The 14300-nt window shown below is 38.8% G+C and overlaps 2 protein-coding genes across 2 annotated transcripts in view; one reads left to right on the top strand and one right to left on the bottom strand.

The window, feature by feature from the left end:
* Positions 1 to 14300, bottom strand: part of LOC129774058 (uncharacterized) — a 78874-nt gene that overhangs the window by 62705 nt on the left and 1869 nt on the right. Inside the window, exons 4-6 of the mRNA XM_055777755.1 lie at positions 13779 to 13958; positions 13297 to 13720; positions 13023 to 13230 (exon numbers count right to left, since the gene is read on the bottom strand). Coding sequence (XP_055633730.1) covers positions 13023 to 13230; positions 13297 to 13720; positions 13779 to 13958 — 812 coding nt within the window. The remainder of the gene's footprint in view (positions 1 to 13022; positions 13231 to 13296; positions 13721 to 13778; positions 13959 to 14300) is intronic.
* LOC129779015 (probable cytochrome P450 313a4) lies at positions 1263 to 1990 on the top strand. Its single transcript, XM_055786247.1, has 2 exons — positions 1263 to 1692; positions 1756 to 1990. Exons 1-2 carry the CDS (start codon positions 1263 to 1265, stop codon positions 1956 to 1958), a joined length of 633 nt encoding a protein of 210 aa, XP_055642222.1. The 3' UTR covers positions 1959 to 1990.

Here is a 14300-nt window from a genome sequence, read left to right as displayed (position 1 = left end):
AATATTATAATGAAAATTGTGATTTTAGGTAGCCAATGACTTTTGGATTTCGTCAAAAAACTTTTTTTTTTACAAATTGGTTGCTAGACTGCATAATTACATCACTTACCTCAGTGAATCCTGATTCTTACGTCCCCCTTCTATGATAATCGTTAGAGAATAACGCTACAGAGGCTGGCCGCGAATATAATACAGGTTGGGCTCGATTATCCGAAGACTCGATTATCCGAAATTTTAGACTTTGGAGTATGTTATTTTTTTTATCAGAAATTTAGAATAATTTGTTATCATGCCTCTGAAATATAATGATTTGAACAAAATTTAACATAGCTAAGTAGAGGAGGGGTCTGGAACAGAGGTTGTTCCATACAATTAGTTTCGATTTTCAAAACATTACCCCTCCCTCCAGGGGGCGCTAGTCGATTTCTGGCTACGACACTGCAATATACAAATAAATCAGTGCAAATCATAGTTATTTTACATTTACTGTGAGTTTTTCTATTATTTTTTTTATGATTCGATTATCCGGAAAATTTGATTTTCCGGAGTGAAAAAAAATAAACATTCCGGATCATTGTCAACAGAAATTCCACGGAAAAAGAAAAAACTCACGAGCCCCGATGGCATTAGCCGTCAGTTGCTGAAAAGAGTTAACCTTGAACCGAAAATTCAATTTCACCCTATGCATTGTCCATCACGCATGTTGCTCGCGCCCATCAATCGCATTCGCGACAAACACGCAGATATGTTTATGCGCATGACATTAACCAGTTTAAAACGCGTTGCGTATGACCTTCGCTGGTTATGAAGGTTATCTTCGTTGCAGACGTCTTGCGTACCTTCAAATCAGTTATACACGCAAAGTATTGCGTGTGTTGATACAAACACCCTTGAGAATTGAAATGGCCTCGAAATTGAGCTTCTTGTGTGCTCCACATTTTGTTCAATTTTGCTTCAAACCACATCATAGATTTCGATCTTCAATAGCTTTCTTCTAAATAACTATGCATTTTAGATTGTTAAAGAAAAGAAGGAAGTCATGCGCACAGAAACCACAAAACATCAACCAGAAACCGAAGCTGATCCCGAAACGGAATATTTTAGGAAGCCTCAGATCCTAATAGATCAGATGTTGTCGATGTCGAACAGTAGCCGACCGTTCAGCGACATAGAAATTTTTCACAATGCCTTCACTATCATGGTTGCGGTATGTTACGATTGATTCATATGTTTCTCTCAACATGCAATCAGTTGCTTCTCGTATGTTTCAGGGCAACGATACATCCGCTCTGGCGGTGGCCCATGCCTGCCTTTTCCTGGCGATGTATCCGGACATCCAGGAGAAAGTTTACACCGAAATAATAGAATACTTCCCTTCCGAGGAAGCGGAGATCAATGCCGAATCGTTGAAACTGCTTGTGTACACGGATATGTTTACGAAGGAACTTCTACGGCACTGCCCGGTCGCACCAACCATCGCTCGCACGTGTATGCGAGATATTGAGCTGGACGGAGTGACGATCCCTGCTGGGAATGTGTTCATTTTCTCGTTCTGGGCGCTACATCGAAGGAAGGATGTGTGGGGTCCAGATGCGGACAAATTCGATCCGGATAACTTCCTCCCGGAACGCTGCCATGCACGCAACCCGAACGCCTATATGCCATTCAGTACGGGTCCGAGGAATTGCATCGGTAGGAGCGAATCGAAAGTACAAGATGTTGACTTTTTTTTAACAAACAATATTTCATTTTTAGGTGCTCGATACGCGATGATCAGTTTGAAAGTAATGATTATCCACATCCTACGAAATTTCAAACTGCGTACGGAAATCCGACACGAGGATATACGCTTCAAGTTCGGAATGACCCTGAGAATCGAGACGGAACATTTGATACAGGTAGAGAAGCGTCAGAAAATAGAAATTGTGACACCAAATGAACAAACACGTGAAATCTGAAGATCTACAGTCTGCTAGTTTTTATTTTCGGATTTGAGGCCTTATTTATTGTATAGTGTAAAATGATTGGCAAATATTAAATGCTATTATCATCGAAATGAGTATAAAGTGAATAAACAGAAAACGACTTTGCAAGTCTTTGGCTGAACAAGTTTAGAGGATCCGGACAATGTAATACGTTCGGATTTTTAGATACAACTAGCCGTCGGCAAATTAAATGCAGTTCAATAAGTTGCACTGTGTATTAATTTAATGTGAAACTCTTTTTGGCTGTGGCAGGAAATACACATCTTAAAATATCATCAAAAAACATACCGTTGTTTTTATTGAAATGTTAATTTTTTTCTATTCATAATAGATTACGATTAAAGTAAAGGGATAATAATATTATATCTGAATGAGAGCAATAGAACAACTCAGCCATTCCATGCCAAAACAATATAACGGGTGTTAAATAAAAAATGAGAATTTTTTCAATCACATATAAAAAAAATTTTTTTTTCGTCGATTTCTGTATTTTTTATTAATAACATAATGTATTTTCTTAAAAAAAATGTCAGTGAATGTTTGAGTAAGGGCCGTGGTCTGCTGTTCGACGCAACTTTATCGCGATGCTCTCACAAGAACGTTGTACGGCACTTACGTCCATTTTCCGGATACAATTCCGGATTCTTGTAGTCAGTTGCTTCGTGTCCTTGGCCCTCCAATTGTTTTTATACACTAGGGCACTGAGTGAGTCAAAGAAATCCTCTATTGGGCGGCACTGGGGCAAGTTTGTTGGGTTACGATCTTTCGGCACGAACGGTATCTTTTTCTCCTCAAGATACGCCAGCGTCTTCTTGGCGTAATGGGAAGACGCCTTGTCCGGCCAGAAGACGTACTTCCCATCCGCTTGATGCTCGTTCAGGAACGGCAGCTGGATTTTATCGAGGCAATCTTCTCGATAGATTTGTTGGTTGATTGCCAGACCGATCGGCTTAAACCAAGGCTTTGAAATGCCCCGGTCGGAAATGGCGATGTACAACATAACCTTTTTTTCAAACTTGTGCTTGAACTTGTATTTCACTTCAGGCGGTGTGGATTACTTGTCGCTGGAGTAGTAATTATCATTTCCTGGAATATGCGTTTTGGACAGCGGAAAATAGCTTTCGTCGTCCAGAACGAAAGACGTCCCGCGGTATTTTTTGGTCATCCACCGACACTGTGATTTAACCGTCTCAATCTGCTCCGCCGTGTACTCCGGCGACCTCGTCTTCTTCCTGCAGACGATTCCTTCCATCTTGAGGATCCGATGGATCAATACGTGGGAGCAGCCATATTTCCGACCGGCGTCACGCAGGCTGGTTGCGTCCTTGTTGTCAAACAGCTTCTTTAACGATGTCTTCCTCTGCTTCGTCATTATCATCACCGGACGACCACTTCCGACCTTCCGCTCTACGTTCAGGGAACCCAGGATACGATATACCGTACTGACAGGTACATTTTCTTCCTTAAAATGTGCCACCGTGAACTTTTTTCCTTGCTGGAAATGCGTTTCGTAGAACCGTACAATGCGTTCGCGGAGCACGTGCTGTTTCGACGCCATCTTTGCTTTGACTAAATTCAAACTAGCAAAACCAAACACGCCTACTGTTTCTAGGGAGCCCAAAGAGCAATTTTCTTGGAGAAAGAAAATTTTACGCTCTTTATTTGAGTTACTGAAAGGTATTGAAAAAATTCTTTTTTTTATTTAACACCCGTTAGTGCCTCTCAGATTAGACCCGTTCACGGTTCAAGAAATAATTTTTTCCTCTTTTTTCCAAAAAATGCTTTTTCAAAAATTCATCACTTTTGAACCACAGAACCGATCCAGATGATCGACGTATCAAATTGCAGGCAACGAGCTAATGTGCAAATGAGCTTCTTTGAAAAAATGGTACACTTGCACTTGGGTTTGGTTTTCGTGATTATGGATTGTTTTTTATAGTTTTTGTAGAGACCATGAACTCGGGACCAAGGGCGCTATATTTTTTTTACATTGTTCCTTGAAAGTTGAAATTATTTTACACTTTTTTTCATAGTACACCCTCGAAAAAGTTGGGTTGGTTTTTGTAATTATTGATCGTATTTGTTTTTTTTATAGTTTATATAGTCTCGGGACCAAGGCTTCTTTTTTTTCTTGAAAGCGAAGGGTTTTTATTTAACACTAGCTGACCCGACAAACTTCGTCTCGCCCAAAATTTGTTTTTCGTTATCAATACTTTCAAACATTCACGTTTTCTTACTAAGCGCAAGTTCATGAGTCCAATCGCAGAACTGTTCATTAGTTGATCTTCTAATCGACCCCATTGAATTTACCTTTTCTAAAAAATTTCTAGTACTTCTTCCAAAACTCATCATTATAATATCAGATTATTTTAAGGCACAATTCTCGTTCGAGATTTTTGGACCACTTGCAAATAACATGTTTCTCCGTTACATAGAATGTTTGATACAGAAAATATGATAGAATAAAGACAGACCCCTCCCCTCTCCTCACCTTAGAGAGGGGGGAGGAGTGTACATTCACCAAAGGAACGTTTCGTGCCCCCTAAAATCTTCACATGCCAAATTTGGCTCTATTTGTTTGATTATTTTTCGAGTTATGCAGAAATTTGTCTCGAGTAACGCCCCCCCTAAGAGAGGGGGTGGAGAGTATAACCACCATAGAAACATTTATTGCATCCTAAAACCTCCACATACCAAATTTGGTTTCATTTGCTTGATTAATTCTCGAGTAATGCAGAAATTCAATATTATTTCATTTGTATGGCAGCCCCCCTCTTAGAGAGTTTTACCACCCTAGAAACGTTTATTGTACCCTAAAACCACAATATACCCAATTTGGTTTCATTTGCTTGATTAATTCTCGAGCTACGCAGAAATTTCTGTTTCATTTGTATGGCAGCCTTCCTTTAGAGAGGGAGGCCCTAAAACCTCCATATGCCTAATTTGGTTTCATTTGCTTGAATAATTCTCGAGTAATGCAGAAATTTGTGTTTCATTTGTATTGCGTTACGTAGTATCTGAGCGACCCCTAGTTGCAAAACTAACAAATTTTACTGGTATTTTGTCTGTGTGTTCAGAAATTATGTAGAACATACTGAGGGACGAAATATAAATGATTCATATTTTTTAAATTTATTATCATTCATGCATACAGCAATCATCGACAAATAACGTCCGGCATCTGCAGTAGTGTTTTAAGAATAGTCGATTTTCACTGGTTTCAACTTACCCCAGGGTCGGAAAAAACATGGGGTGAGTTTAAATGCTCAGAGCTATAAGGAAAAAGATTTTTCAGTTTAGTTTTCAAAACCACTACATTTGATTGTCCCTATTTGGTTACCTGACGTGCGATTCTGGCGGTATTTTTGAAAAATCAGTGTTTTTGGATCAATTCAGTCAGCACGCAAAAATGTTTGTTTTGATTTCACGGATCAAGTAAGAGTAAACAAAGGCGCGGATTGCGTTAATGCATTCCAATATTCTGGTAATGGCTGTCATAAGGTGGACTGAAAGGTAATGTTTACTTTATATATTTTTATCGCGTCAATTCATCATTCCTAGTGGAAGTTATGATTTCCTTTTTAACTTACCCCGAATTTCAACTTGCCCCGGTGTGTATAAAGGTGGATGAGGGAAATCGATAAATTTTGAATCATTTCGAAACACAATTTCAGTTCAAGATTTTGTCAAATACTTGGAAAAAAGATGTTTCCTTCACATAGAACCCATATTTAATAATTTAATACGGAATGGTCGATTTTCATTAGAAGCTTAATTTCAGAAACGCACTATGGTCATATAAAAGATAGTTTTTCTCCAATTTTCTCAATTTTTTATGCCCTAACAACATTCCTCGAAGTGAGATGTATATTGTGTCCAACTTTGAGCGCAATCGGTTCCGTATTTTTCGAGTTTTTGACGCGTACACAAACGAACACAACATTTTTATATATATAGAGATAGATATAGATATCCAAAAATTGGAGAATTGTTTTTTTATATATAAAAAATATAGCACGCATGGTTCCGAGACCATGTAAACTACAAAAAATAAATACAATCAATGATTACGAAAACAAACTCAATTTTGTGTAAGTGTACTATTTTAATCACTATCATACACAATTCTGTTTCGCGTCAAGGAAATGTTGCCACTTTTGCATATGTCGATTGGGCTTGAATCTTGGATAGATTTTGGATGCTCATGTCTATCTCGTTCGGGTTACAGAATGCAACGTCGTGCTAATTTCAAACCCAATCGAGTTCCGGAATAGGGGTGATTATTTTAATAAAAGAAACAACGCAATCATTCTTATTCCGGAACACGATCGGCCCTTAGGGACCGACGCTGGGCTCAAAGTATTTGAATAATAAAGTTGATTCATATTTCAACAATTTAAACCTGCATTGAGCCATATTAATGTGATAGAGAGTGAATAGCTTCACATATTCACGCAGTTTGTTGCTACATACAAATAACTTTTGGTTAATGTTGAAGACTACATTTTATTATCTAATTTTGTTGCTTCAATGTATTCAATCAAATTGTCAACATCATCGAACTTTGTATATGAACATAAACAGATACGGAAAATTGTTTACCTTACTTCATTCAACTTATTCTGTCGCAAAGAAACCGTGAAAATTTGTTGAACGATTCATATTCAATTCGTTTTCAATGGATCCAATGTTGAAGACAAAGAAAGAAAGTGTTTTGACAAAAAGGTGCAAAATAGTAGTGGCTTTGTCCACTATTAACTTCAGTAATATGTTTTCTACAATTGATCTTCAGTTGAGGCATTCATTATCACTGAAAACCCACCTTAGCGTATCTAACGTCTCATCCCAACAGAAATGTTGAAAGCAATGTGCAAACGTCATTTGAAAAAAAAAAAACTGGGAGAAACATAACGATTACAGTCTGCCGTGATGACGCAGAGCAGCAACTCACCTAGAACGTCTAAGCTCTTTTGCACTCCATCATAAATAGGAGCAAAAAATTGGTTCAAATTAACACCTCACGACGATTCCAAACATATGTGAGCGCTGACTGATTGCTATTTTATTACATATTCCACTCACAAGTTGTCACAAGTCACAACTCAATGACGAGAACTTGAAACATCATTTCCCTTCGCGCTGATTAAAAAAAATACCATGAGGATACCGCAATTACAACTTTATTGTCCAACCACCAATTAGGCTAGTTTACACTCAAGTTAGTCGTATGCCGAGAACATGGTTTTACTTCCACTTCTAGTTGCACCATTACCGAGACTCTCGGTTCAGAAAATTCAAATAAATTGTGGAATTGTCACATGAAGCAAACGATCTTCACCGACCCCGTTAAAGTGAGAAACATTGAATGTATTTGGAGATAGGTAAATTCTTAGTGTTGCGTTTTATAATTTTGTTTTGATCTGCGTATATTATTATTATGTCGACATATTACATAGCCATGCATCTAAAAGTGTTTGAAACCTGACTCGAACAGAAATTGAACCTCTTGCTCCCACTTATTGTGATTATTATTATAAGCTTTTAATTACCCAACTACGGAAGCCATTATATCGTAATCGTGTAAATCCCCAAATGCGACATATGAATAATCCCATACCGTAACGATTAAATACTGGAACATACTGGAATTGATAGCAGCAAAGTATTATCTGATCTACAGGTGACTATCGAAGAATAAAAGACTATCGAACTCGTCCCTGAGATGGCAGCATCCTCTCAGAATTAATTGAAACTTAGAAGATGGGATGATAGAGGGTAATTAAGCCTCTTGGCACACTCCATCTTTCCAAGATTAGTCTAGGCCAGGAGTGGTCAAAGCGTACACCGCGTAACTATTACAGTGGTTCGCCTGTCTGATACGTACACGTTTTTTGAATTTCTCTTGTACAATGAGAGCTGCCATCTTCCAGAAAAGATTAACCTAAAATAGAAATTACTGTTTTGATAGAGCGCTGTCTATCTTTTAAATAACAAATAGATCGTAGTGTTGCCAAGCTTGGCCATCCCTGGTCTAGGCTGTCTTCTGGAAGGGGCGAATCTTTGTTTTGTACTTTTAATAACTGACTTTTAGAAAATTGTATTTAAATAATTTTTTTCTTCCTACACGTGACTCCTAGAACGAAAAAAATGGTCGATTTCTGAGAGGGGTTTGCCCTCCCACAGACATGTTAGCGCAAATTCCTCAATGATTGAAAAGTAAGAAAAAGCCGCCGACACCAACCAGTTTTACGGCGGAGACAACTGTTCAAAGGGATATTGAAGCGACTAGCAAATTATGTTAATTGATGAATTCATTGTCACGCCTTTTGTGATTTGAACAAATAACAGATATCAACTTATACTCAGTAAGTGAACATGAAGCGATGGAATTCTGTATGAATTAATTATATTGACTATATATTTGCTGTTCTTTGGATACGATAACCTATCATAAACACCTGCAACTTTTCCCACGTCAACATTGAATAGTTATTTATTTCATTCGTTCAATTTCTGCAATACTAAGGAGCGTTGAATGGAAATAATATTGTGTGTGTGATATCATCTCACACACGACTTTAGTTATCTTATAGTTTTTGAAATACAAGTTTAGACTTTTTAGTCCCAGCCAGAATTTCTGCGTAATAATCCATCGCAACGACAAATAGAGCAATGAATTCCGGTTTTGTGGAAGCTGTCCGATCTCACCCTGACGGCAATTCAATTAATTGTTTCACCATATAAACACACCGATGGAAGCTCACGTGTTGATCGACGATTAGTGATACACTTCGGTGCACACTAGACAAAACAATCGACCGCAGACCAACGCCATACTTATCATCAGATGTCGTTTTATTTGTGGTGAGAAAAATCAGTAAGTGCAATAAACAATAATTGTATCCCCGTCTCCTGTCTGACAGATTATTGCTACCGTTTAATTTTAATGCAGATCAGAGCCACTCTGTGGCTTTAGCTGAAGAAGGCCCAATGTTGATAACTCTGGTCTTGTGAAAGACGTAGACTGCATTGAAGAAAGAAAACACGTGCATACACAAAATTAAAGTGCCGGGTTTTTCTCGCGATGTTGTTCGATTAAAGATTAATAAGATTAGATGTAGAATGACTGGTATAGAGAATGATTCCGTGTGATATTTACATTTTCATTGGTTTTCTTATGCATTGTTGCGATTCATCTGGATATGTTGCTGTTTGTAACTGTGCCATACCTCACATATTGCTTTTCAAAAAAATTTGTCGTGCTGAGTTAAAGCGATTTTCATTCTCTCTACTTTTAAGGTTCATTCAAGCGTGTATTAACTGGCCAGGAAAATAAATTTCCACTAACGGCATGCGTTAACCGAAAAAGAATGTTTAGACTGTGCTAACTTATTTAAAAGTAATTTGTCACAAGGTTGCATATAAAGGCATGAAGCACGAAATTCACTTCTAGTCAAATATACTGGGCCTGTAAATGAGTTTTGTAACCCGAATTTTCACTTTAGAGGCTTGGCTTGGCAATATGTGGTATAAATACGGAATCCACAATGACCAGCTAAAACCGATATCAGTTCACTTGTGAAATTCTGAGCAAACGATCCGAAACCCTCAAAACAGTTCCATAATGTCCAAGATAAATTGCAGCATTCATTAGATTTGGATTGATTCTTTTAGTTTTGAATAAATTATCCAGATCATTGTATTGGTTGTCTGCGTGGCTACCGTTGTCGCTGCCCATTACGAAAAGCATCATCATACGCATCCGAAGTACAAATTCGAGCATGGAGTGAAGGATGGACACACCCACGATCACAAGAGCCAATGGGAGCAGCGCGATGGAGATGTCGTGAAGGGACAATACACACTGGACGAGGCCGATGGAACTCATCGCGTGGTTGATTACAGCTCGGACCATCATCACGGATTCTAGGCACATGTACAGCGCAAAGGACACGCCCATCACCCACACGGAGAAAGCTGGGTTAAGATCGATCAACACTCTTGACGAGGTATTGTATGTCTCTTCGATTTGAATTTTGTAATAAATTCTGCGATAGTAACGTAGCAAATAAACCTCTATTATCACATTACGATTGGGATAAGTAGTTCTGTTACTATCAGGTAGAGAATAGTGATCCTGAACAGACCCCATAAATTGTTGAGGTCAAATACAAACAAAAACATAGAACCCACATCAGAAGTACATAATTTCATAATTTCAACGAAGTACGAAATACGTTATTTTACGTACGTACGTTACGTACTTATCAAAAACACATATTTTTCCTTTTTCGAAGCACTGGGAACACAAAATGACGGAAAAAAGTTCCAGGATGAGGGAGCAGAAAAAAATTCACCATAAAACCAAATTGTCACCACTGTGACACCTTTGATCATTGAAACTGCAGAAAAAAAAGATAGACAGCATCATTCTATCAATCCATGAGGGGTTGAACGGTAGTTCATGATACATGAGAGGTCGGTTTAAGTCCTTCTTCTCTACATCCTGGACCATGCACTTCATTTTGAGAAAAAAAAAGAGAACACAGAATCAACAGAGCAAATGTTCTTCTTTTAAAAATCGACAGTGATTCATGTTTTCATCACATTGCCTGCTTAATTATTTATACAGATTTAAAACAATCTTGTTTTATAGACATCTTGATTTAAAGGGCCGACAAAGGGGCAGGTGCAATATAATTTTTATTGTTGCAACCTAACTACGGGGATTGACTGCTTTTGTTGCATTACATTCGCCGGGACAATCATGGAATACACATTGTAATACATTCTAACCAGAAGTATTACCATTGTAAATAGCTTCAATTGAAGAGATCTTCTGTAGACGACGTTGGCGAATGGCTCTTGGGTTGATAATAATCACGATCGTTAAATTCATTTGTTTCATCTGACTATACGTTGTCATAACGGAAATGGATGAGGAAAAGCCAGAGTGGTGTAAAAATCCCACATCTTTAAGATAAACATTATACAAAACACATTAAAACAATATGAGGGGCTTAGAATGCGAGGGGTGTAAGTGACTTGATCGATTTCCCTTTCTCGACTTTCTCTTTTGATCATAACTTAACTGCAAACACATTCCCAGCTTTTTTGACAATGTGGACGATAGGTCAGAACCTCAATTATCGGTTTCTATAGCAAAATCAAATTGGAACGTTTTTGTGCGCTGAGTTATTCACGAAAGAAAAAGTTGATGAAGAGAAATCGATCAAATCACTTACACCCCTTGCATTCTAAGTCCCTCATATATTATATGGGGAAACAGAAATCCATTATTTTCTCGGTGGATGGCTGTAGTGATCGATTTCTCGCGTAATATCGATCATACAATTTTAAGTTTATGCTCGTTGTCAAGGTCACATTTCACACTAAAAAACCTTTGTTGTTTTTTGTTTTGTTCCATTCAGTTGTGGGTTACAGGGTGTTAACAATGAAGATCGACAAACAGAAAATTCGGTACATTTCACAGTGTTTCTTTGATAAAGACGAAAAAGCTAGCCAGGTTGCTGAAATTATGAATGGCGTTTACGGGGCCGATACTGTAACAGTTAATTACGTGCAATTAATTTTTTTATTTTAATTTTTATGACAGAGTTGTCACATTTTTGGCTAGGCGAACCTACCGAAAGGGGACTATACTCTGAGGAATGCACGTAACTGCATGCTCGTCCTGACTTGCCTGGAATTGTATGGAAATCAAGCAGGTGCCAAGGATGACCTACTTTTGGTTGCCGGCCAATCCCTTCTCCATGTTCAACACCAGTTCCAGAGAGAACGACTGGAACAATTCTTGGGGCCTCTCCTAGCTCCCACAGTTCCTTTAGTTCCACGGCCAATGGTCGGTACTTGCAAATCTTGCGACCGTGGGTTTCCTCCAGATTTTGGTTCAGGCCTATTTGAATGCTTCTCTCATCCTCCTCTAAAGGTCCTCTAGGTCAGTTTTACTCCACTTGACTACTCCAAAACCGAAGGTCAGCAGGGGAACCGCGAATGTGTTGATAGCGCGTACCTTGTTCCCCGCGTTGAGAAAAGTCCTCAGAACACATTTCACTCGACTCAAGAACTTGTCTCTCAGTTTCGTCTTGATGTCGGAGTAGCGACTCCCGGCGAGCTGTCGGAGTCCAAGGTATGATTTGCCACGAAACATGTCTTCTTTCAATTCGCCGTCATAGACCTCGTAGCCTCCGGATTCGGTGAGTTGTCCTTTCAGCAGATGAACACAGCGGTACTTGTCGTGATCGAACTCCATTCAGATGTCCCTGCTAATGTCTTCGACAGCCCGGATAGCTACACCTAGATGCTGACGTGAATTAACGTAGACCTTGAGATCGTGCATGTAGAAGGTCACTTCTTCGTATATGGTCGGGCAAGAACCACTGTTTCTCGTGTAGAACAGGTGCGTATTTTTTCCTACTGAAAGTGGACAATACAGCTTGAAATTGTCAGCATAAGACAACATATGGCATAATATTAAGAACTGAAGGTCATTTAACTACGGAATAAATACAAATGTAGTAAGATGACTGCCCTGGGGTACATCAGAAAAATTAGAAAAAGGGCGATAAATATGGTTACATCTTTTCACTGACACGTGACGACCAATGAGATAAAATTGAGGCCAATGGAGTTCTGTGACAGTAATTGTTGATTTGGTTGAATTATAACATCCAATTTTGGTTGTCTAATGGCATCTACCAATTTACCATTTTCAGATTCGTAAATTATGTACGGAACCAAGTTGATCCGCGGAATACAGTCCTCGATGTGTCAATTCGGTTTTTGGAGGATCTTTTCGGACGCAGGACGTCCTGATGACTTCAGGATGGATTTCTAATGGGTGTAAACTGGTAATATCACATTACAAAATGAGATATGAAAATTCAAACAAACCCAGATGAGAGTGAGAGTTGGCACACCAACCAAATGGAGAACTATTAGATGTGAAATTCACCCACGTACATGCATTGCAAATATTTTATTCATATTTATATTCAAATGTATACATTTTATTACGACACTGTTGATGACTTATATTGCTCCCAACTTGGACTAAGTGAAGCCAACGTTCGTGGTTCTAGTATAACTTTGGGTTCGTTGGTTGACCTCAGCAGAGCCTCGAATTGGAAATGCAGATCTTCCAATTTCATCGTAGTTGACAACTTGAAACTTCTCAACAAATTTATCAGAATAATCTTCATACTGTACATTGCATATCGTCCACCTACAAAGAAAAATATTGGTAACATACTCTCAAAACTGTTTGATTGTGCGTGTTCCGCGAACCTACCGATACAATTCCTGTTCCCTCCACTGAACGGAAGAAACGCGAACGGATGTCGTCCCTCGCTCCGTTCCGGGGAGAAATTCTCTGGATCAAACTTATCTGCGTTCGGACCCCAAACTACTTTTTTCCGATGCATATTGTATATGCTTACTAAAAAGTATGTTCCCTTTGGAACCGTCATTCCGTCCAGTTTAATATCGGCAATTGCTTCTCTCATTATGTGTGGACCAACTGGGTATAGTCGAAGACATTCTTTGATGAACATTTCTGAGTACTCTAACTGTTTCAGAGCCTCCGGGCTTAAGTTGACTGGAGTCCCTAGAGGAAACACTTCCACAATTTCTTCGTAAACTTTTTCCTGGATCTCAGGATATAACGCAAGCATCAGTGCAGCATAGCCCATTTCAGTACCCGACGTGTCCGAGCCCTATAAAGAATAACGATTAAGAAAGTTTCATTGCGACTCATCACCAAATATAATCTACCGCCACGATCATGGTATACACATTGTGAATTATTTCGATATCTACAATCTTTTTGTCTTCCTTGAGTTCCAACAATTGATCGATGAAGATTTGCGGCCGTCGATAACCATCGTCATCGGCTCCATTGCTTTCGGGTCGAGTCACCAACTTACTCCGTCGGTCAACTGCGTCCTTCAGAATCTGTGGATGATATCAAATATTACTGGTGGTGAATATATGGCCTCAACTTTTAAAGTGTATGAATCCGGGGATGAAATTGGGCTGATTAAATCTCATGGTGAGAAAGGTGATAATGTTAAAACTGCTTTATCAACGCAACATCGCTTCGAAGATTTCGGTAAACTTTTCGTCAGTTTTTGCAGAGTTACACAATGAAGCGAAATTGTCTCTTCTCATACTTGGTCTGCCTTTCTTAAGCTTCGTCAAAGGATATAAAAAATTACAAGTTTGATTTGACACAAATAGGTGCTCAAGTGAGCTGGCTGGCAGACTTCTGCAGTTAGGGAGACGACAATTCGTATT

The sequence above is a fragment of the Toxorhynchites rutilus genome, chromosome 3 (genome assembly GCF_029784135.1).
Source record: "Toxorhynchites rutilus septentrionalis strain SRP chromosome 3, ASM2978413v1, whole genome shotgun sequence".
NCBI classification, from domain to species: Eukaryota; Metazoa; Arthropoda; class Insecta; order Diptera; family Culicidae; genus Toxorhynchites; species Toxorhynchites rutilus.
The sequence above is the reverse complement of the archived record's forward strand: the minus strand, read 5'-3'. Positions and strand labels throughout refer to the sequence as shown.

Excerpts from the sequence above, each read along its gene's own strand:
- LOC129779015 (XM_055786247.1), top strand. The coding sequence starts at position 1,263 with ATGTTTCAGGGCAACGATACATCCGCTCTGGCGGTGGCCCATGCCTGC. Across the intron at positions 1,693-1,755 it reads GGGTCCGAGGAATTGCATCG|GTGCTCGATACGCGATGATC; the intron begins GTAGGAGCGAAT and ends TTTCATTTTTAG.